Here is a 20,657-nt window from a genome sequence, read left to right on the forward strand (position 1 = left end):
CCTCTGCGTTGGTGTAACGTGGAACCATAAATCAGCCATTACGGTGTGAGTGCAGCGTTGCACCGGAAGAAGTATCTGTCAGAGTTGAAAGGTCATCCTAGTCGCTAAGCTACCGGGCTAGCTAGCAGCTGGAGGAGTCCCTCAAATACCATCAAATAACACCAAAATGTCAACATCGGAGGAAACCAGCGAGAGCATTCTCCCCTGTGTCCTTGTCACCAGCTGTGGCAGTGAGATTAAAGAAGAAGAACTGATAAAACGTGAGTTGAGTAACGCACAATTTGCATAATGTAGCCTAAACAAACCTCCTAACGCAACAAATGTTTTGAAATGCCTGCGTGTTAACAATAAGTACTAATTCCCAATATTGCCAGACCAGTGTTTTACTTGCTTTAATGTACGTGATCAATAAGGGGGAGTAACTTGTGCTACTGTGGCTGATTGAGTGGTAACAAAATAAATAAAATGTGTTTTTGATTCAGAAATCCTCAATTCGAAGACTTTACCTGAGCCGATCAAGCAAGAGGGAACAGTGTCCTGGTACCCTTGGACCATCAGCAACAAATATTATACAGCAGATGTCCGACTGTGTGCTGTGCCAAGTACTTTTCAAATGTCTGCAGAGATTGCCCAGTCTATGCAGGCTTTCATTGCTTACTTTGATAGTAAAGTGGTATGTAACTGAAGCATCTGTTGTACTATACGACAATGTCCACATGCCCCGTGACACACTGGAAACTAATATGTGTTTGCAGAACGATGGGCTGGAAAAGGTAAAACCGTGGATTTCAGTGGTGGAAGACCTTGCTCCCGAGGTGCTCATTCTAGTGTGTGACAGAGTCTGTGAAGATGGTTAGTTATTGATGTGCAGTATGCTGCTGTGCAGAAAAAAAATGGTGTTTTAAATTTACAAACTACTGCTTCAGAAATCATGTAACATTTTATTCATCTTATAGGTGTCACTAGACACGAAGCACAACAGTGGTGTTTGGCTCATGCGTTTGAGCTTGTGGAGCTTAATCCACAGGAGCTGCCGGATGAGGATGGTGAGTTCTACAGAAAACAGAAATTCAACCAGATATAAGACATAGTTTATATTTTGTTTCTTTTTATTTTATTATTATTTTTTGTTGATTTTCACTAATAATTATTGTTTCCTTTTACTAGATGACTTTCCAGAATCTACAGGAGTAAAAAGAATTGTGCAGGCTCTGAATGCTAATGTGTGGTCCAGTGTGGAGATGAAGGATGGTGAATTGAAATTACTATTTATTCCCTTGGGTATATAGTTTATCTTTACATATGGAGTTCATTTAACAGTTTTTATATCTGTATAACAGGGCACAATCAGGGCTTCGGTCTTATGAGCAGTTTGGTGGCTGCCAGACATAACAACCCACGTAACAGCCAGGATCCACCAGTAAGTAGATTTTTTTGTTTATTTTTATTTTTGCTATACTTATTTTCCCACTTATTGTGATGTTGTAATTTTTTGCTTATGTAACGTCTCATTTGCTAACTTGTATCATTTTTATTTAAATGAAAATGTGAATTTGATAGCTTGATAAAAGTGTGTGAATTCTTACTCAATTTCTGTGGCAGTCCTCCAGCTTGCCAGCAGAAAGCCTGCTCACAAATGAGGAGACCGACAAAACAGACAGTAGTAAAAACACAGGCACACAGGAGTCAGTAGTGGGTGAGTGATTTTATGTTGTATGCTTTTTTCAATTTATTTTATAATTCCATTTTGTCAAGCCATTTTCTCCGGTCTTATGGTGCTTTTGCCACACCATGTACATGATCTGTTTATTGTGTTGATCCTTGTAGATGCAATGACTGATTTAGACATTCAGGAGCTCGCCAATCTCACAACAGGAGATTCAGATGTGGATAATTTTGAGCGCCTCTTTACTAAATTGAAAGAGATGAAAGGTAATTGGGAAGAGTTTATGATTTTTGAATTCATTTTCACATGTATTGGTTGTTTTCTTGGCTTGGATCTTAGATATATGTAAATCTGATGTGTGATATAGTCTTTTGTCATTTTCTTACTACAGATAAAGCTTCTTCATTACCACATGAGCAAAGAAAAGTTCATGCAGAAAAAGTAAGAACCAACCCTAGTTTTTGATTTAACTCAACAAGTGGAGCTGTAGCATATTTTATAGGAAATCTTGTATGGGATATTGACACAATTTATGCTTCCCAGGTGGCAAAAGCATTTTGGATGGCCATTGGTGGCGATGAAGATGAAGTAGAGGGGATATCATCGGGTGAGGAAAGCTAAAAGCAGCTACATAAGACTGAATCGCTCCTATTCCTGCGGCTTGCACAACACTCGGCACCAGTCGATGACCGATTGGTGCTCGGGAAGTGGAAATGCTTACAGATGGTACTGTTAGCATAGTGGCATTTACAAACTTATGATACTTACAAATAATCAATCAGTGTACTGAGAAAAACTAATGGATGCTATGACGACGGAGAAGCCAGTAAGTGAGCCTACTCTTAAGTCTTCCACCCTGCATCCTTCACCTTTTAGCCCCAGGTGAACTATTGTATATGATCATAATGCAGGTGGGAAAGAAAACATAATTTTTTTAGTTTTGTGTGTCTTTAGGTGCAGTGGACAGATGTGTTTTTATTTGTTCCATATGTGCCTTATCCTTAGAGTTCAAAGAGATTTAATGCAAATTCTAATGAATTAACGTAAAACCTTTGTAATTTATCTTAAAAGGCTTTTTAGTGAGAGTGGTGTATTTATTGTGAACATTGTCGTACTACATAACGAGGGCCGAAGAACATAACCTCCTATCTGCAAAATTGTCTGACTGGTGTTTTTCACTTTAGATGACATCACAAGGTGGGCTGCACCTAATCAGCCTGTCTGTACGTTATTTCCACCCATATGTATAGAGGTATCCTTAACAAAAAATAGCATTCTACAACAAAACAACAGTTTTTTGTGTTTTCCCAAAAAAGTTAAATTTTCAGATAGGAGGGTTATGTTCTTCGGCCCTCGATAAGTGAATATGAATCGACTTATTCTAGTCAAATAAAAGATATACACATATGCCGAATTAGAATTTCAAGTAATTCAGGCATGTTGGTATTTCTAATACTCTCTTCTAGATTTGTAGAGCAGCAGCGAAACAGCTGGGGTGTTTCACAAACGCCAGTGTCAGAGGATGAACGAGGGGGTGACTCACCTGATGAATTTCTGGCAGCAGTCATAAGAGGACACTAATATCACTTTGCATCCAAGGTTCAATGATTTTTCTGATTTGTGTCACTGTGAATAAGAGACTTAGGAGAAAAAAAAAAACTTTGTCTGTTGCAGTTTATTGAAATTTCACATTTAAAACAGTGGTCATTTGAGAGCAAATCAAATATTAGGCTTACATTGGGGGGGGGGGGGGTGGGGGTCATGTAAGACTTAGAACAGAAAACTGACTTTCAACATCAAGGAACACAAGAACTGATACAGATCTACCACCTAAATGTACTGTAGTACACAGTATTAGCATGATGAGCATTACAACTGGTGACTTAGTCTTATGTACTTTTAAGTGCAGGATTAACAATGTTGCATCAGTCAGTGAGCATGGACAGTGAGCATATTACACATGCCATATATCATAACAATGTACATTTGATAATACAGTGCTTATTGGACAAGCAGGTTACCACTACAACTAAAGCATTGCAACACATTAAAGTGGAGGTGCATCATTTACACAGGAGCATGGTTTAACATTGGTTATTGTTAATAATGCAAAATGTTTTTCTCCTCTTTCTCCACATCCCATTGATAGATAAACTGTAGCCTTGATTGTTATACTTTCACACTTAAGTCAAGTGGTGTCCAATCAGTTTATTGTGAAAATGCATACTGTACAACCAGAAAAAAAAGTGTGGAGAATACAAAAAATAAAAATAAATACATCTGATTCTTACATTTATATTGACTTTAATTCCAGACAATACAAACACAAGATGTTTAATATTTTGTCTCAACTTCATTTCTTTTTATATATCAATTTCTGAATGGTCACATGTTACAAACAACTCGAGAAACCTTTGTCAAGTCCGACAACACAGAGCTACATTTGTAAATGCTCTTTCAAACTTTTCCATGAAAAATAAGTGACTTTTTGGATTAACTTTGTCCTGAGGTGAACTACTCTGGGCTTAAAAGTGTCTGAGATGGATCATCTCTGTGAAAACGTATGTAGGCAGCGAAATCTGAAAATGTAACACACCCTTTTTCCTTTGTATTTCCCCATACTATTTCAACTTTTTAAATTTAGGCTGTAGCAGTAATGGCCGATTCAGTATTCCTGTATTTAACGTTGTAGAACCAGTCGACCTGAGTTAGAAACACCTGTATAAGCAGGCCATGATTTGGGTGATATTGCAAGTCAGCTCCATAACAGAGGTAAGTCAGGTCCACTATTTCAAGCAATGCATATACATGAAATTACAGGCTATAAATATTTATGTACAACCATATTAAGGCAATAATAAAAATATATTCCCATGCAGAACAATATCCAAAAATAACTTATAAAATGCCTCTTTCACTGAAGAAAATAGTTTTCATACAAGGGTTCTCTTACAGAAACAATGGTGCTTTTTTTTTTTTTCTTCATGTAGAGAAAATACCAATTAAATGATCAATTACATCATTGATACCTGCCGTAATGCAGGTAAATCACTAAAGAGGAAAGTACTTTGTACTTTTAGTATTAAATTCTATGAAGTTAATAGAGGACATCACATTTGTATTTGATATTTTATGGTTCAATTGACGAGCCTTCAAATCAGTGCCTTTAAGAAGAGATTCTGGGAAGAAGCATATTCTTAATCTCAATTCATAGAATCAAGTCTCTTGAAAGTCGTAGAAAATGGTCAAGCTGAAACTATATCATAGCTTCAACTTGGGGAACAAACATTTCAATCTATGAAATAAAAGCTACATACTAAGTGTAGGCATAATGAGGTGATGAGGAAAATTTGCTTATCTTTAACTTACAGCAAATATCATGTAGCACATAAAAACTTAAGAACATAACCAACTGTCCACATAGAAGAAGGTTGTTGTGTTGATGAACAACGTCTGCTTTTGCTATCAGAGAAAAATGTTTGACTTTCCTTTGTGGTGTGCATTCAGTTATGTGAAGAGAACTTGTCTTCCTAAGACACACTAGAGCAGTGGATGCTGGGAGAGCCCATCTGTGTGAGGACTTTATCCAGCCACTGCAAGGGACCGTTCAGGTGCAGCTCTATCCAGCAGGGGGTGCTGGTCACCGTCTGACGTCTGCAGGGTAAACAGAAGCACAAGATCAATCCATCTGTTGATATTTTCTTAATTGCTACATTAGTTATTGCCCCTGTTAAATCACTTTTGGATATGTCATTGTTCCATTTAGTTTTTTTAAACTGGCTAGACAGGAAACTTGGGTAGAGAGAGGGGGGAAGACACGAACCTGGGCCGCCTGCATGAGGACGATAACCTCTGAACACGTTGCGCCCGCTCAACCAACTGAGCTATCCGGGGCCGGACATGTCATTGTTAAAGATAACGGCACACCCGGAATCTTCAACGTCTGTAGAGCCAACAGTTAGGCCAATTGTGCAGACTATTTCTGAAGTCATTCAAGTCTTTTCCTCCAAAGTGTTTGGTGCCAGAAATATAACACGCACGACTCAAAGTCCAGTGGGAATCCCCCTTTGCAAAGGGAGTCTGAAATATGTTCGCCCTCCTACTCATGTCCCTTACAGCCCTGCATGCCTGCAGCATTCTTCTCTGTTGCCAACTCATAGCTGCACCTTCCCCCATCACCCTCTTATGTTTAACAAGTCTGTTATTACACAACCACAGGACTGACATGATCACTGCCAGATACAGTATAACTGAGGATATATATGAAAAATACCCTATTTTGACTAATTGGATTTCTACTCAGCAATTAATTAATAATAATTCAGGAATTCTTTAAATTATTGGGCTGCTGGGTGGCCCAGTGGTTAAAGCGAGGGCCCCATGTACTGAGGCTAACAGTCCTCCTGCAGCGGTTGCAGGTTCGAGTCCCGGCCTGCGACCCTTTGCTGCATGTCGTCCCCATTTTCTCTCTCTCTCTCTCTCTATGCCCACTTCCTGTCTGCACTGTGAATAAAGGCTTACAACTTCAGGTATCTGAATGACTTTGGGTAAAGTTGTTGCAAAATATTTACCTGTACTCGGCTCCCCAACCCTTAACAAAACTCATCCGAATGGTACACATCCTGGTAAGCTGGTAGACGGCCTCAAAGCCCTGGTTGACGGACTGGGCGAGGAGGGCGGCAAACTCCTGATTGTTGAAAATCTTAAGGTTGCAGCCTGACAAAAGGTTTATAATTAGGCTTATAAGTGCAGAGCAGAAAGATAATTACCGTAGTGTTTCTGGTTTGTTAGAACTCAAACTCTGGTCATATTACCTCTGAAGAGTTTTAGATGTCTCTATGCATCAATTTTGCACTGACCTGGAGGTATTTTGCACACAGTGGCAGGATGCCAACCATAGCGCTGGTTGCAGTTTGGACTTTGAACAAAGATGGCACTGTCACTAAGACACTCTGCAAACACCTCTCCCCCAATGTAGTACAACCTCACACCCCGTCCTGGAAAGGGAACAGAAAAAGATTGTAACTCAGCACACAACCTGCTGATTATGTCAAACAAAAATATAAAAAGGCAAATTTAATCAGGTTATATCATCCCCCTAAAATGAAATGAGTACCTATGTGTCTGCGTGTGAGCTCTACTGCTGAATTTCGGTTGACGTTGGACAGCAATCCCAGACAGAAGCGCTCAGAGTTGGACGGGTCTGTGAATCCATCTACTGTAAGGGAAGGCTGGGATGCGTGGAAGGTCTCTCCAACGCGCTGGTTTAGCTCGTAGTAGGAGATGGAGCACCAGAAGGCAGATTCACAGTATGTCACAGGTTGTAAATCTGGATTTTGGGGAGATAAAACACTTTCAGGTGCAAGCTCAAGTTAGGTCTGTAAAAAATTATTACAAGGACACAAACAGGAATTGAACATTCACTTGAATTCCTCTCTAAAGGTTTTTTTTCTCTCCACAATGCTGATGATCCCAGAGAGAAATTAAAAAGACAATTTTTTTAATGATAACCTTTTGGTGGGCAGTTCACAAGGACAGAATAATTTCACAACCAGATATTTACTATTACTATTAGGGTTGCAAGACTCTTCATTTTCCACAGACGTGGACAAACCTAAGACAGAGGCTCCATTTACACCACACTTGTTCCTGCCTGACGCCTCTCAGACGTCACCCACTCACTGCTTGTTATTCACATTTATTCATGTCATTAACTCACCTGTAAATACTGTAAACCTATACTCCGGACTTACATTCACAACAAGCTCACTAAGAAAAAAAACATTTTGCTCACTGCACTGATTAATTCAAATACATATATGAATACACTGTGTGCTTTAGCCAGCTGAAACAAAACACTGCAGTGTTGGCTCTAACTGAGTCATAACTGACTCAATGAGTGAGTCAGTTATGACTCAAGGTTCATGCAGATAATAAACAATGCAAAACCTGCCAATTTTGCATCTTTTTCTAGTGCTGTTCACTAAATTTCAGACCATTTTAGTAACAAATTTCCTTGTATGAAAAAAAAATAAAATAAATAAAAATGGTATTTTTGCCAGAGGAGCACACAGTCAAGACCTCGTACTGAGCACATCACTCAAGTTGGTCATATCAGAGTAGATGCTTCAACCAAGTTGACTGCAGTCATCAGTGAATGGCAGTTAAGACAAAATGGAAAGTTAAATGCTTTGCTTAGACATCAGAAAGAAAACTCATTTTACAATTTGATATATACTCTACTTTATACTTGGTAAGCATTCTTCAGTACAGCCCTATGTTGGTACACAAGCGTAGGCCTTTCTCTTGTTAAATGTTTGGACTGCAGCCACATGTTATTTAAGCACCAAAACCTGAGATGCAACATAAACTTTAGTTTGTTACAAATTTATGACTAATATTTATAATTTTATTACATACACTGCCTTATATCATTGTTACTAATCAGATAAATGTGCATAAAGAAAGATATGATTAGTAGAAAAAGCTGACCCTTTCTTTTTTTCCTTACCAAGATTACTGTTTATGGCTGGTACAGGATTGGGTGACAGGCTGGGTGAACCTGGAAAAGAAAGCGGTAATAGAGGGATAGTTTATGAGTATGGTAAACTGTAATTAGAGCGGTATGCTCTTCAGCGATATGAACGGGCATGTGACTCACCAGTGTCCATGTTATGGTTGAGTTGGTGATCATTTGTCTCACCATCCTCACTCAGATAGCCTGGTGGGGGAGTTTCTGCAATTTTCAAACATGTACTAGGATTAAAGGTCACACTACATTTTTCAGAATAACATTTAAAAACTGCCAACAAAATTATTTTGAACAACTTAAAAATACTTTTTGTGGCTAAATTTAAGACAGGTAACATTTAAAGAGAATATATGAATGTATGAACTGTATTTAAAAAGACAGACAGATGATTCTGCTTAAAGCCAAGCCCTTTGTTTAACTGTCCCCATCTTAATTGCACATCATTAAACATACCAAAAGTACAAGCCCGATACACATAAGCCAAAATGTAAATAAATCCTAAGAAAAAGATTTATCAGACTGAAAATGAGATGTAACATTTCTCTCACCAGGAATATAGTTATTCTGAGGCTCAATGCCAGTAGGGAAATTGGTATTTTCAGGGATTGATGGGCTATAGTCATCCAACGGTGGGAAATCAGTGGGAATATCTGTGTGGCGGGGCACTAGAACTGGAGGCAAAACTGGAGACAAACAAAGGACCAATTCAGCTCTGTACAGTTTATCAACGCATTCCAATAATATGTATAAAATAGGAACCAACTGCACCGACTTGGTGTTTCCACCCTCTGGTAGTGGTAAGGGTTGACACACACTTCATCTTTCTTTGTGTGGAAGGCAAATTCACAGTGGTCGACAGCCCTCAGCTCATGGTGAGACTGCAGGTCTGGCCAACGCCACAAGCGGCAGTAGATCACATGAGGAAGTCCTTTTCTGTGGGAGACCTGGAGGCGTCCATCTAAAGACCTGAAATACACCACCAGCAAATCCTGATGAAATATAATCGTTTTATGCAGCTTTTCTCACAGTTTTACTTAAACCTCGTTAACACTTATAAGACAGGACCTGTAAATGGTTTGTAGATCTGTAAAAGGTTACAGGGTAGGGCTGTTCGATTAATCGATTTTAAATCGTAATCGCGATTATGTAAAGAACGATGTTAAAACGTGAAACTCGTAAAATCGATTTTTCACTTTTTTTTTTTTTTTTTTTTTAACCTTGTCTCTGCACACATATTAATGATTGATACCATATTAATGATTGATGGAAATACCTCTCAATACCTGCGACAAGTGCCCCATCGGAGAGGCGCTTTAGTGTAGGAGGGGGCGTTGTAACATGCCACCGGGCATCCCTCAAGCCAGATGCGGTAGACCGGCTCGTGTTCCTTGCAAAAAACTTGCAAATGTGAATAGCAAATGTAATGACTGACATTACACACCTCTACCTCCTTCATGGGTTGCATTATTATTTAGCATGCAAAGACCCAGTTTAGTTTAATTAGAAAATGTCTTGTTTTATTTAATTGGAAATATAACTTACTGTATGTTTGCAAGTGCTGATTTGCTGATTGTTTTTTTCAGAGAAAAAACTTTATATTTTATTATATTTTTTAAAACTTTTTTTCAACTTATTTTACAGAGTTTTGCACTTTATTCATTTATTTTTGGTTTAATAAGAGCAAAGTTTGCACTTAAAGCCCAATGGGGCAAATGTTCAATAAAAAAACTGCATATTTGAAATCATTTCTTTGCCTTTTGTCAATTCACAAAATAATCGTAATCGTAATCGAAAATCGGATTTTGAGAGAAAAAAATCGAGATTTTATTTTTGGGCAAAATCGAACAGCCCTATTACAGGGTGAGCTTTTTGAACATGTACAAGGAGTTAATGCATCACAAAATGTATTTTGTGCAACCCAAACCCAGTTTACAGAGGTTATGTTGGACACAGCACAACATCTACTGATATTTCTACTGATACATAATGTAAGCATTGCCGACAGAAATCTACGTTTACAGTGCATGTTTGTGATTATGTTACATATCGGTCATTAAATAGCTGAAACTGGAGTCACTGTGGATCAAGTGTTAATTGGTGCACACATAAAAAGTTAATCTGATATAAGTATTTGTATGTTTGTACAATGTATGACCATCTAAGACAAATAAAGACTTTAATGGGAGAAACTTGTTAGTCTCAGTTTTTTCCTCCTTATTTTCCCAAGAACTAATGACCAATAAAATCTCATTTTCACTTTGAGCTGTTAGACAACAACCATGCAGTTGTCATGTTCCAGCCCTCTGACATGTAAAATATTGTGCTTTTATGATAGTTTAATCTGGAAAGAGGATGCCTACGAAAATAATAACTAACAGTTTTATTCATCATTATTAGAAACTGGCACAGCAGATGACAATAGAAACCAATCTTTTTCATTTGTATTGCACCTCTTCTAGTCACAGTTTTGAGGCTGGAATACGTAAAATAACAGTGTCTGTATTTGACTAGGGGTGGGGGTCATGTCACTATAATTCATATTCAATCCATCTCCCCACACATAGAAGATAAATACACATGTATGCATACGCTTTCAACATTTAATTCATCTGATTAGCAGTTACCAATCATAGACATTTCCCACAGCATAACCTCAGTTGCAAAGATTTTGGTACAAACCAATATTTTACTTCATAATTTTTTTCCAAGGGAAAAAAATTGGTCCTGGGTAAAAAAAAAATCTCTTCTCTTCAGAGAAACTTCTTAAGAGAGATACCTGGTCTTTGCCCATGGGTTCACTGTGAAAATGCTTTAGTATAATGTTCCTTTTAGTTAGCAAATTTGTCTTTCTGGTAACCCTCACTTGCAGGTAAAGTGTTAGTTTCATTTTTCATGCACTTTGACATCATTAACTGAAGTTATCAAAAGTCTTGATTAAATGGGCAGTTCAGTAGTTAAAACTCTAAAGCACTTTGCAGAAGATCTGATATAATCCACAGCTCTACAATGCTTCACTGATAAAAGTACAAAGGTAGTAGAACAAACAAGTATCCCTGCATAGACACCTTTAGCTAAGCTCATGCAATGTAAAGTATGATTAAAATGATTGAAACATGCTGTCTTAACAACACGCAATAACTTCAGGAATCGAAGGCTAGCAGCGCCTGAGTTTGTTGTCTCAAATGTTTTGATTTACTCAAAAAGTAAGTTGTTTTCTAAAAGCCTGTACAAATTACTTTATTTTAATGATCATAAAGAAATAAGTAATTAATGAGTAAAACATTACTTTTATTTTTTCACATTTTCTGCACTCAGTGAAAAATGTCCTCCAAGCAACTTTCTAGTGACTTTGTTACTAGAAAGTTGTGCGTACTGTGCTTTTAAATTAAGGCACTTACTGAAAACTGAAATAAACAAAGATTTTCAAAGCTATGTATCTGATAAATTAATGAAATGGGAAGAAAAAAAAAACAAAAAAAACCCCGGGTACTGGCCGATTTCTGCAACCAATATTGGCCAATACTGATCAGAAAAAAATGGTCTGTTTCTGATCACAAACTCGTCAATTGAGGCATCTCTAGTTCTAGACAAGCATTTTAAAACAATACCTAAATCCTGTTTCTCTTCAAAGCTACAAACCAACACCACAGAACACAGACACCATAGTGATCTTATATTCAAATATTTTATTTAAGGCATTCTGACTTCATCAGTGGCCATACAAAAGAAATAGGTTCAAGCTCATCTTGCAGCATCAGCTCCAGCAAAGATGCTTTACAGGGTAAACTGAGGTCAGCATTCCCATGTCACTGCTAAATCTTCCCTGGGCTATGTCCTGCCTCTAGTTTGTCACCCTGACATACAGCTTTACTTAGCTAACCTTACTATTCAGCAGAAAGAGAAAACAAATGCCAACCTGAAATGTATAAGCATCCCAGCGCAAGTCCAGCAACCCTTGTAACATAAAAATCCTGAAGGGCAGAGAAAGCAAACAGTGGCAAAAACTGAGCTCAACAAACAACCAAAACACTGTGCAGTTTTCATTCCCAGCATATGCAAAGAATATCTACAGAATAAAAAGTTTTTTTTACAAGGCAACCGCTGGCCTACTTACTGAGGGACCTCTATCAATACACCCCGATATAGATATGTACAGGCATACATGTGGAATTTGACAGCCAAAACCAACTATTGTTCATATTAAGACAATAAGTTATGATAAACAATAAGTATATTTCTTTTTTTTTTTAAATAACTGAAAGGTATTGATATTTCTAGTGTTATGTTGAATCCTGGATCAACTACCTGCTCTGCAATTTGATAAATGGCTGAAATTTGAATACTCTTAACAAAGACACTAATTTACTTGTCTTATAGGAGGACCAATTTTACATATACATAATACACCATGGAAAAATCAAATGTCTTGCTGGTTAAACTGTTTTAAATAACTCAATCATGCACTTGAACTCTTAAATAGATGACAAGCTTTATATCTCGGAGGAAAAATAAATCAATCAATAAAATAAAAAAATACAAATTAATCACAATTATATTTCACCCACAGATAAAACGGTTTTTATTCTCTAAAGGTGCCACATGTAGAAGCCACTGAGACTGAACCATAATCCCAAAAGTGGCCAACACCCTCCCAAAGGCCTGGATCACATTCCTAAGAAGTGAGAATATGTTTTAATGTAGGTTACTACTCATGTTCTGACCTATGCATGCCATTATGGGAAAATCCCAGTTCTATTCACAATAATTTCTACAAATAGACTGTGTGAAAATTCATGGGGGATCACAGAAGAGTATTTTTCTGTGTACTGGATTAAGTTTATTTTCAAAATTATTGATGAATAAAGACTAAGTACCTAATTTATCAGCTCACAGTTCTGTTCATTCCTCCAAAACAGTCAGAACACAGCTTATGTTTGCACATTTCTGCACCTCCGTCCACCCCACCTGTCTGATAAACTATTCCCATATGGGGAATGCCAAACTGAACTCCTAATACAACTTTCCCAGAGTGTACAGACTCCAGTGTAAACATCCCCAGTGAGTTCAGCCTTGTCAGATCACTCCTGTTTACCACACACGTGAACTGCTGACATGCTCCTGCAGCAACGGGTGCACTTAAACCAATTCAAAAAAATCACATTAACCTTTAAACATTTCAAAAGAAGGCTTTGATTATTTCAATAATATTAATGCTTTTCATCATATTTTCTCTGATACACATGATTAGGGTTGCCGTCCCTTGAAAAACTGAATCGTCCTGTATTTATGTACTAAAGTATGCGCCCCGTATTGAGCTGAAAAGGGACGCACTTTGTCCACTATTACTGTGAGAGTCAAAAAAAATAGTCATAAAATGACAATGGCATTGAGCTGTTGAGTTCATAAGTTATTTTTTTCTGTTTTACTACAACTGTAGTCTACAGTCATGGCCATTGAGGCACAAATATGTTTACAAGTTTTCTACAGACTTTCTGTTTGCACTTTTGTTATTGCACTAAAAATGTGCACTATTACAAAATGGATGTTCTGCTTTCTTTCTATTGTTTTATATTAATGTATACAATTTTAAGTTAAGCAGGACAGGTTTCTGTTTAAGAAAGATACTTATTTTATTCAGTTCAATTTGTTATTTCGTATTAAAGTGAATTGCTGGATAATAATTTGTTTTCCATGTGTTCATGACATTCAAAAATATGCATCTAATTCAATTCAGGGTCGAGTTAAAAAATTGTTTCACTCACAAAAAAAGGGGCTAAAAAACATTCCCCACGCCAGGAAGGGTGAAGGCTGCCGATGAAGTGTCCCTTATTTATTTCTCAGGGACTTATCAACCCTACACATGATTAGTGTATTATTATTATATTATTATATCACTCCAGGTTAGAGTTGGTCGGCAGGTCGTCCTCGGTGTGGACAGTATCATTTAAAAACAGCACACAATTGAATTACAGGTGAAAACGCATCACTATTTTTAAAGTAACGTAGTTAATGTGTACTGAAGACCTAAAAGCACCAATAATTGTATGTTTACACTAAATAACTAAGGTTATTTATGTGGAGCTAACATTAACTAAACTGCAGTCAGCTGAAATTCGTCGATCCATTAGTTCATGTTACCATTCGTTCGTTTTGTTTATTTCGAACATGTATAAAAAACAAGAAAAAAGATAAGAAAACAAATACAGGTGGGCATTCCACCACATAAACAACATCAAAACACATATTTCAGTTACATGTTCGAAAAGGAGTGGGGGGAAGTATAAACTTATTTAATCCCACCCCCTTTCATAAATTATATGTCTGTATTTACTTTTTATACTATACACTAATTTGTATAAATATATATAATTTTTACAAAAATAACCTGTTTAATACCAGATGTAATAAGCTCTATCATAAATATAATATAACTATGATATAAATATAATACGTATATCTATAATAACATTTAAAAAATGATTAAAAATATCTAAAAGTAGCTTAAATAATAAAACTCAACTGATTATATGAGCTAAAGGTTGATTTATGGTTCCGCGTTACACCAACGCAGAACCACGCACCACACGGCGCGCGTTGCCGCCTACCCTACGGCGTAGGCTCTGCGTCGATTTAACGCAGGAGCATAAATCAGGCTTAAAGGTAACTAGCCGGTTAGCCTAGCCGGCTGGTAGCTCATGCTAACCCGGCAACAAGGTTGATCTTTACCTGGGGATGGTCAAACACTTGCTGTGGATATTCTGGGTCGTGATGGCTTTTTCCAACTCGTCCAGTTGCCCCGTCCTCTTTAACTTCTTCACCAGACTCTTGACAGCCTTCTCGCACCATTTCTCCTCCTGGCCGTTCTGCTCTCCCTTCTTCCAGCCCAGCAGCCTCTTCACCACCGGGGGGGTGAACGGCAGGATGGACATGCTGCTTCCCCGAGCAGACCCGGGACTCTGGTCCCACCAGGCTCTGGTCCAGAGGAGCGGACAGCAGCTCTGTGTAGTCCTGCCTGCGGGAGTGAGGCTGCAGCTGCAGCAGCAGCAGCTCCAGCCAGGCTGTGTCTGCTCCTCCTCCTGCCGGATCAGCTGCTCTGTCCACCTGTATCAGGGCTGATTTATGCTTCCGCGTTACACCGACGCAGGGCCTACAGTGTACGCCCGCGTACCCTACGCCGTAAGTTCTGCGTCGATTTAACATGTGCAACGCCGCCGCCAGGCAAGGCAAGTTTATTTGTATAGCTGTCGGCAACCCAAAATGTTGAAAGAGCCATATTGGACCAAAAAACACAAAAAACAAATATGTCTGGAGCCGCAAAAAATGAAAAGTCTTGTATAAGCCTTAGAATGAAGACAACACATGCTGCATGTATCTATATTGTTATATATTTGTACTTTATTTTTTTACTTTTTTGTATTGCTCTTTTTTAGTATGCATATTCGAAATAAAGCTCAATAATAATAATAATAATAATAATAATAATAATAATAATAATAATAATAATAATAATAATAATAATAATAATAATATTAGTTATAACTGGGGCTACATTTTTTTTTCATTATGCACTTTGAGAAAAAAGTCGAAATGTCGGGAAAAAAGTCGAAATGTTGAGAAAAAAGTCGAAATGTCGAGATTAATGTTGAAGTACAATCTCGAGAAAAAAGTCGAAATGTTGAGAAAAAAGTCAAAATGTTGAGAAAAAAGTCGAAATGTTGAGATTAAAAAGGAAAGGAAAAAGAAGAAGAAAAGAGAAAAAAAGGGAAAAAAGAAGAAAAAAAGTCAGCAGGTCTGTTTTCCACCTGTATCAGGCAATCCTTCACGAAATCACGTCGCCACTCATGGCAACGCCGCCAATAGGCAAGGCAAGTTTATTTGTATAGCACAATTCAACACAAGGTAATTCAAAGTGCTTTACATCATCATTAAAAGCGGCAAAACATAATTAGACAGTAAATAACAAATAAAATGATAAGAAAAGAGGTAAAATAATAAAAAGCACAAGTTGTTAAAAAGTAAGGGCAGTAGACTACACCAGGTAAGTATTTAATGTAATAGTACCCCTCAGTAAACAGTAATGTTTTTATCCTGATTTAAAGGAGCTGACAGTTGGAGCAGACCTCAGGTCTACAGGAAGTTTGTTCCACCGGTGAGGAGCAGAATAACTGAACGCTGCCTCACCTTGCTTGGTTCTGGTTCTTGGGAACCACAACAAACCAGATCCAGATGAACCTCAGGGGTCTGGGAGCTTCATAGGAACTAACAGGTCCAGCATGTATTTTGGTCCAAGACCATTCAGGTCTTTGTAGACCAGCAGTAAGATTTTAAACTCTATCCTTTGACTCACTGGAAGCCAGTGTAGCGATTTCATGACCGGTGTAATGTGGTCCAGTTTCCTGGTGTTTGTAAGGACTCTAAATAAATAAAGGACGCTAAATAAATAATGTTTTACCCTGGTAAACATGGTGAACAACCATATTCCTTTTTGAAGTCATGTCTAAAACAACGAGGGTTAAATAAAAGGATTGTGTATCAATGACTAATAATGGCCATTTCCTTTTACTATCAACTTATCTGCGCTATAAAGATCTTCTAGAGTAATTTCCCCCCTTAAATGGGTCTTTTTTTATATGCTGGGTAACGCCTAGTAGTAAATATTCAACATAAAATAAAAATAAAATGTAGGACGCAAATAATCTAATCAGAATCCTGTCAGGTCTGTAAAGTGATCCAACTCTTTTACTGCACTTACTGTACCCATAAATAGAAGAGCCCCTGCAAGTGAAATCTCTTTGATCCCTTCATAAAAGTGATACATTTGCACTTTAAATGCATAATTTCAGAACTATGTGTGGGAGGTCACTCTGCATTTGATGATATTGGGGATTTGATAGTAGTATTGATGAGTGTACTCCAGGCTGCCTCCTCCAGTAAACATCAATGTACCCATGCTATAAATATCCCCTTCCAGGACCTGCCCCTCTTCCTTCTCTCTATTTATAACATCCATCAATGACTGCCTTCTATTTTTAAGAGTGTATTTGGCATGGCTTCTTACTTCCTTCTTAGATAAATATAACAGCTATCTTGTGAGTGTCACCTGAAAATGAATATTAAAGGACACCTTCACAACTCTTTGTGGATCAGTCATCAAGTAAATCAAGTATGTCCTTGCAGGCGTGCTCATCACCACTGCACAAAGGGTCAGATATTTCACAATATTTTTATAATGTATTACTGTAGGGTTTTTTTTGTATAACTGATTATATTCAACTTATTAGTGTCTGACAAGTCTTTTACTAGTTTCTCACAGCCAAAGTTATGTTTTAAAAGTGCAAAGATAATCTAGTACATCTAAAGCAGGAGGGAAAAAACTTCAAGCGCTGTGCATGAAGACTATTAACTCTGTAAGTATGAAGTTTATCAGATTGACACTGCAGCATCCAAGAGGTTATACATATATACTAGGTTTTCTCTTTCACAGTTTTGGTAATGTATATAGTATTTTTTCAGGTAAAATCAAAGCTTGAAACAATACTGCCATCTAAAAATGTTACTTCCTTTGATAGATGAAATGCGCTAGAGATCCCTGAACACAGCTATAATGTTTTGCTTCATGGCCGGCATCTTTTATTTCTCATGGTACAAGAACTGGACAGCTGGTGTGGAGTGCTTTTGTGTACGTGTTCGTGTGAGGGAAGTGGAGGGTTCATGCAGCATGTGTCAGACAGGGGGGCAGATGGGCCACAGCGGGCAGGAGAAGGTCTTAGGGACAAAGTGGAGAATGATTTTGGACAAAAGGCATGACGGCTGGTTGAATAAGTAATGACTGCAGACAATCTGATGGATAACAATGGCATTGTGAAGGACCACTCGTGAGGTAGTGTGGGAAACACGCACGAGATGTTAAAGGGGCCCAATCAGCTCGGGGGCTGCTGTTTCATCGATATTTCAACAAATAGTGGAGTAAATACTCTTGGGTATCCATATGGACAAATTGTCATGACATTTAAAATGTTACGAGACCTTGAATTTCATATAAATATTTAAGTGACTCAAATTTTAGTGCACAGTTGTGCAGTGACAATGACAGTTGCAGAACAAATACCGATTCTGGTGGATGAATGGAAGGGACTTCGATGTTATATAATTAAAGAATATGAATAGGTCATATTCACCCTCCACAAACCTGTAATTTCCTGAGCAGCTAATTGCAGCCTGTTCAAACTGCACGTGGCTGTTCAGAACGGCCCCATGTGGGTGGGGTCCACTTCCCCCTACAATCTCTGCCTTCTTTTTTAATCTCTTCACACTGCAAGCTGTTATCTGTTGCTTGCAGCCATCAATCTCTCCCCAGACAGTGGCACTTCCAAATCCGGGGCAGCAGCGACCTCCTCCAGCCTCCCTCCCTCTGGCTCAAACAAAAGCTCCTTCAAACCCTCTTCCTCTGGCTTCAGGCATATGGAAGTGAGGTACTGTCACATCCTCATCTCTGCCTGTCTCCCCACACTTCTTCTTCATAGGTTTCCCCCCTTTTTCTTTAAAAAAAAAAAGGAGCTTTTCTCAGAATTTTTCAACATATTGTATGTACCATTGTGGAGAATTTGTCTTTATTTCTGTTCAGAGATACATTCACTTGTGCTTTTTCAAAACAGCTTTTAAAAAGGACAGCTTTTATGTTCCTGACTTCTTGCATCTATATAGCAAAAAGACAATCTACATGAATTCATCTATTACTGTCATTATTGCCAGAGGACTGTAACCACCAAGAGGGATTTTTTTTACACATTCACAAACCAAAACATATTAGCGTTCAATTATTTATTGTTTTGATATAATATTAAATTGCAAGAAGTTATACATCCTTCATAAACTGTTGTTTTATAAAGTCATCCAAAAAGCTCACGATTAACATTTTAATTTTTTAAGAAGAATACCAGCTTGATCTTATGATTAAAATAGATTTATGCTGCAACTATTTTACATTTATTCGTCCAATTTTCCAAAGCTTCAGTTCAGGTATCTCAGAGGCAAAAAGGTTGAAATGTTAAATCGTTATCTGGCCTCTTATGCAGCTCTACAAAGAAAATAGATACTATAGCCTCACCTAGTGGCTGTATTTTATTAGTGCAACAGTTTCGTGTCACATATTTAATATATTTAAAGTGTAGGAAATTAGATTTATGCCTTTCTGTTTCCCCTCACTCCTTCCTTTGTGTTTTCATGTACCTTTTCAAGTTTCTTGTGAATCAGTACCTTTAACCCACTGACATAATATTCTATTCCCTAAACACAATTTACATGTTTAATGTGCACAATGGCCCATAACCACATACACTTGATTCAAAGGCTTTGCAAAATATCCTCTTTATCTTATATATGGAAAGAATGCAGCACTTGGCCATGAGTCATTAACTCCTCCTCCAGGCAAAACAGGCTTTCTGTTCGGCCCTCACCTAAAGCTCTAAGCCTTGTATATTGAATAGCCCTCTCCTTAGGTGTCATTGGGGGACCTGATAAGACACTTAATCAACTTAAGTATCATGAACTTCAGTACAACAGTAATACTTTCCTATATGGAAATGAAAAGTTTAAAAATAATACCTGCTTTACCAGCATATTTTACTGAACACCATCCTGAAAACACAGAGCTTTGCATCAGGCGTTCATCTTTGCAGCTTCCTACTCAAAAGCTTGTGTGACAAGTCATTTTCCCAGTAAATACACTGTCATTGACATCACCACCAAACTAATGATTGTGAAATTAGTTTCAGAGCAATCAGGACCTCCCCTGCTAAGAACCATGTATCCATATGCATTAAATTGCTTGCACTAATACATGCTATGAATCGTGGGTAATGCAGTGAATAATTCTGACTGCACGCAATATTGCTGTTTTCTATTAGACTGGGGACCGTTGTGAAGCTTGAGCCCTGTAGCGATGTGCTCGTAAATGGCCATGTATGGATAATTAAGCATTACTCTTGAACATTAAAACTTGCTTATTTCAGAGAGCTGCAGGCAGTGGAGGGCTCTTATTGGACTAATCACTATTTTTGGTGTTAGTAGTATGCAAGTAATCCTGAACTTTTTGATTCTCTTACTGTATCCTGAACATTGGGTTTCATTAACGGAAGTATGGGCTATTACTTTAAAATTAATAAAACATTTAAAATGAACATTTCCTTGGAGCTGCTATTGTGTGGAAAACTTCACCGCATCAATGATATCCTATACGACATTAAAATATGATTTCATGAGTTAAAAAAAGCGTTTTGGTTGTATTTTTTTTCCATATATTTTTCCATCAATCAAAATACTGTATTTAGTGTTGATAATTGTGGGAACATGGTTCAGTGGACATTGACAGACAGGATTATGTACATGTCTGTACATGCACATTAAGGTATTATCTCACTACACTGAGGAATGGCACAACCAGAGTATAGAGGTTGCAAC

At 37.7% G+C, this 20,657-nt stretch overlaps 2 protein-coding genes across 3 annotated transcripts; one reads left to right on the forward strand and one right to left on the reverse strand.

The window, feature by feature from the left end:
* Nucleotides 1-91: 91 nt before the first annotated feature.
* Nucleotides 92-3,950, forward strand: aagab (alpha and gamma adaptin binding protein). Of its 2 annotated transcripts, XM_061721770.1 has the most exons (11): nt 92-260; nt 483-673; nt 756-852; nt 957-1,046; nt 1,168-1,251; nt 1,341-1,420; nt 1,603-1,696; nt 1,828-1,932; nt 2,058-2,107; nt 2,210-2,273; nt 3,133-3,950. In XM_061721770.1, exons 1-11 carry the CDS (start codon nt 167-169, stop codon nt 3,138-3,140), a joined length of 957 nt encoding a protein of 318 aa, XP_061577754.1. In that variant the 5' UTR covers nt 92-166; the 3' UTR covers nt 3,141-3,950. The 2 variants fall into 2 exon arrangements, with proteins under 2 accessions (XP_061577754.1, XP_061577753.1); XM_061721769.1 differs by having other exon boundaries at nt 2,210-3,950.
* smad3b (SMAD family member 3b) lies at nt 3,367-15,189 on the reverse strand. Its single transcript, XM_061721768.1, has 9 exons — nt 14,925-15,189; nt 8,971-9,164; nt 8,747-8,881; nt 8,328-8,402; nt 8,178-8,228; nt 6,783-6,995; nt 6,526-6,663; nt 6,238-6,382; nt 3,367-5,320 (listed from the first exon to the last, which is right to left on the reverse strand). The coding sequence occupies exons 1-9, from the start codon at nt 15,125-15,127 to the stop codon at nt 5,197-5,199; spliced, it is 1,278 nt and encodes a 425-aa protein (XP_061577752.1). The 5' UTR covers nt 15,128-15,189; the 3' UTR covers nt 3,367-5,196.
* Nucleotides 15,190-20,657: the final 5,468 nt, after the last annotated feature.

This window comes from Cololabis saira, chromosome 5 (genome assembly GCF_033807715.1).
Source record: "Cololabis saira isolate AMF1-May2022 chromosome 5, fColSai1.1, whole genome shotgun sequence".
Lineage (NCBI taxonomy): Eukaryota > Metazoa > Chordata > Actinopteri > Beloniformes > Belonidae > Cololabis > Cololabis saira.

Coding starts and splice junctions, on each gene's coding strand:
- aagab (XM_061721769.1), top strand. CDS start 167: ATGTCAACATCGGAGGAAACCAGCGAGAGCATTCTCCCCTGTGTCCTT. Junction 1,421..1,602: donor GTAACAGCCAGGATCCACCA/GTAAGTAGATTT, acceptor TTTCTGTGGCAG/TCCTCCAGCTTGCCAGCAGA. Junction 1,697..1,827: donor CACACAGGAGTCAGTAGTGG/GTGAGTGATTTT, acceptor TGATCCTTGTAG/ATGCAATGACTGATTTAGAC.
- smad3b (XM_061721768.1), bottom strand. CDS start 15,127: ATGTCCATCCTGCCGTTCACCCCCCCGGTGGTGAAGAGGCTGCTGGGC. Junction 8,403..8,746: donor TCAGAATAACTATATTCCTG/GTGAGAGAAATG, acceptor TGAAAATTGCAG/AAACTCCCCCACCAGGCTAT. Junction 8,229..8,327: donor CAACCATAACATGGACACTG/GTGAGTCACATG, acceptor TTTCTTTTCCAG/GTTCACCCAGCCTGTCACCC.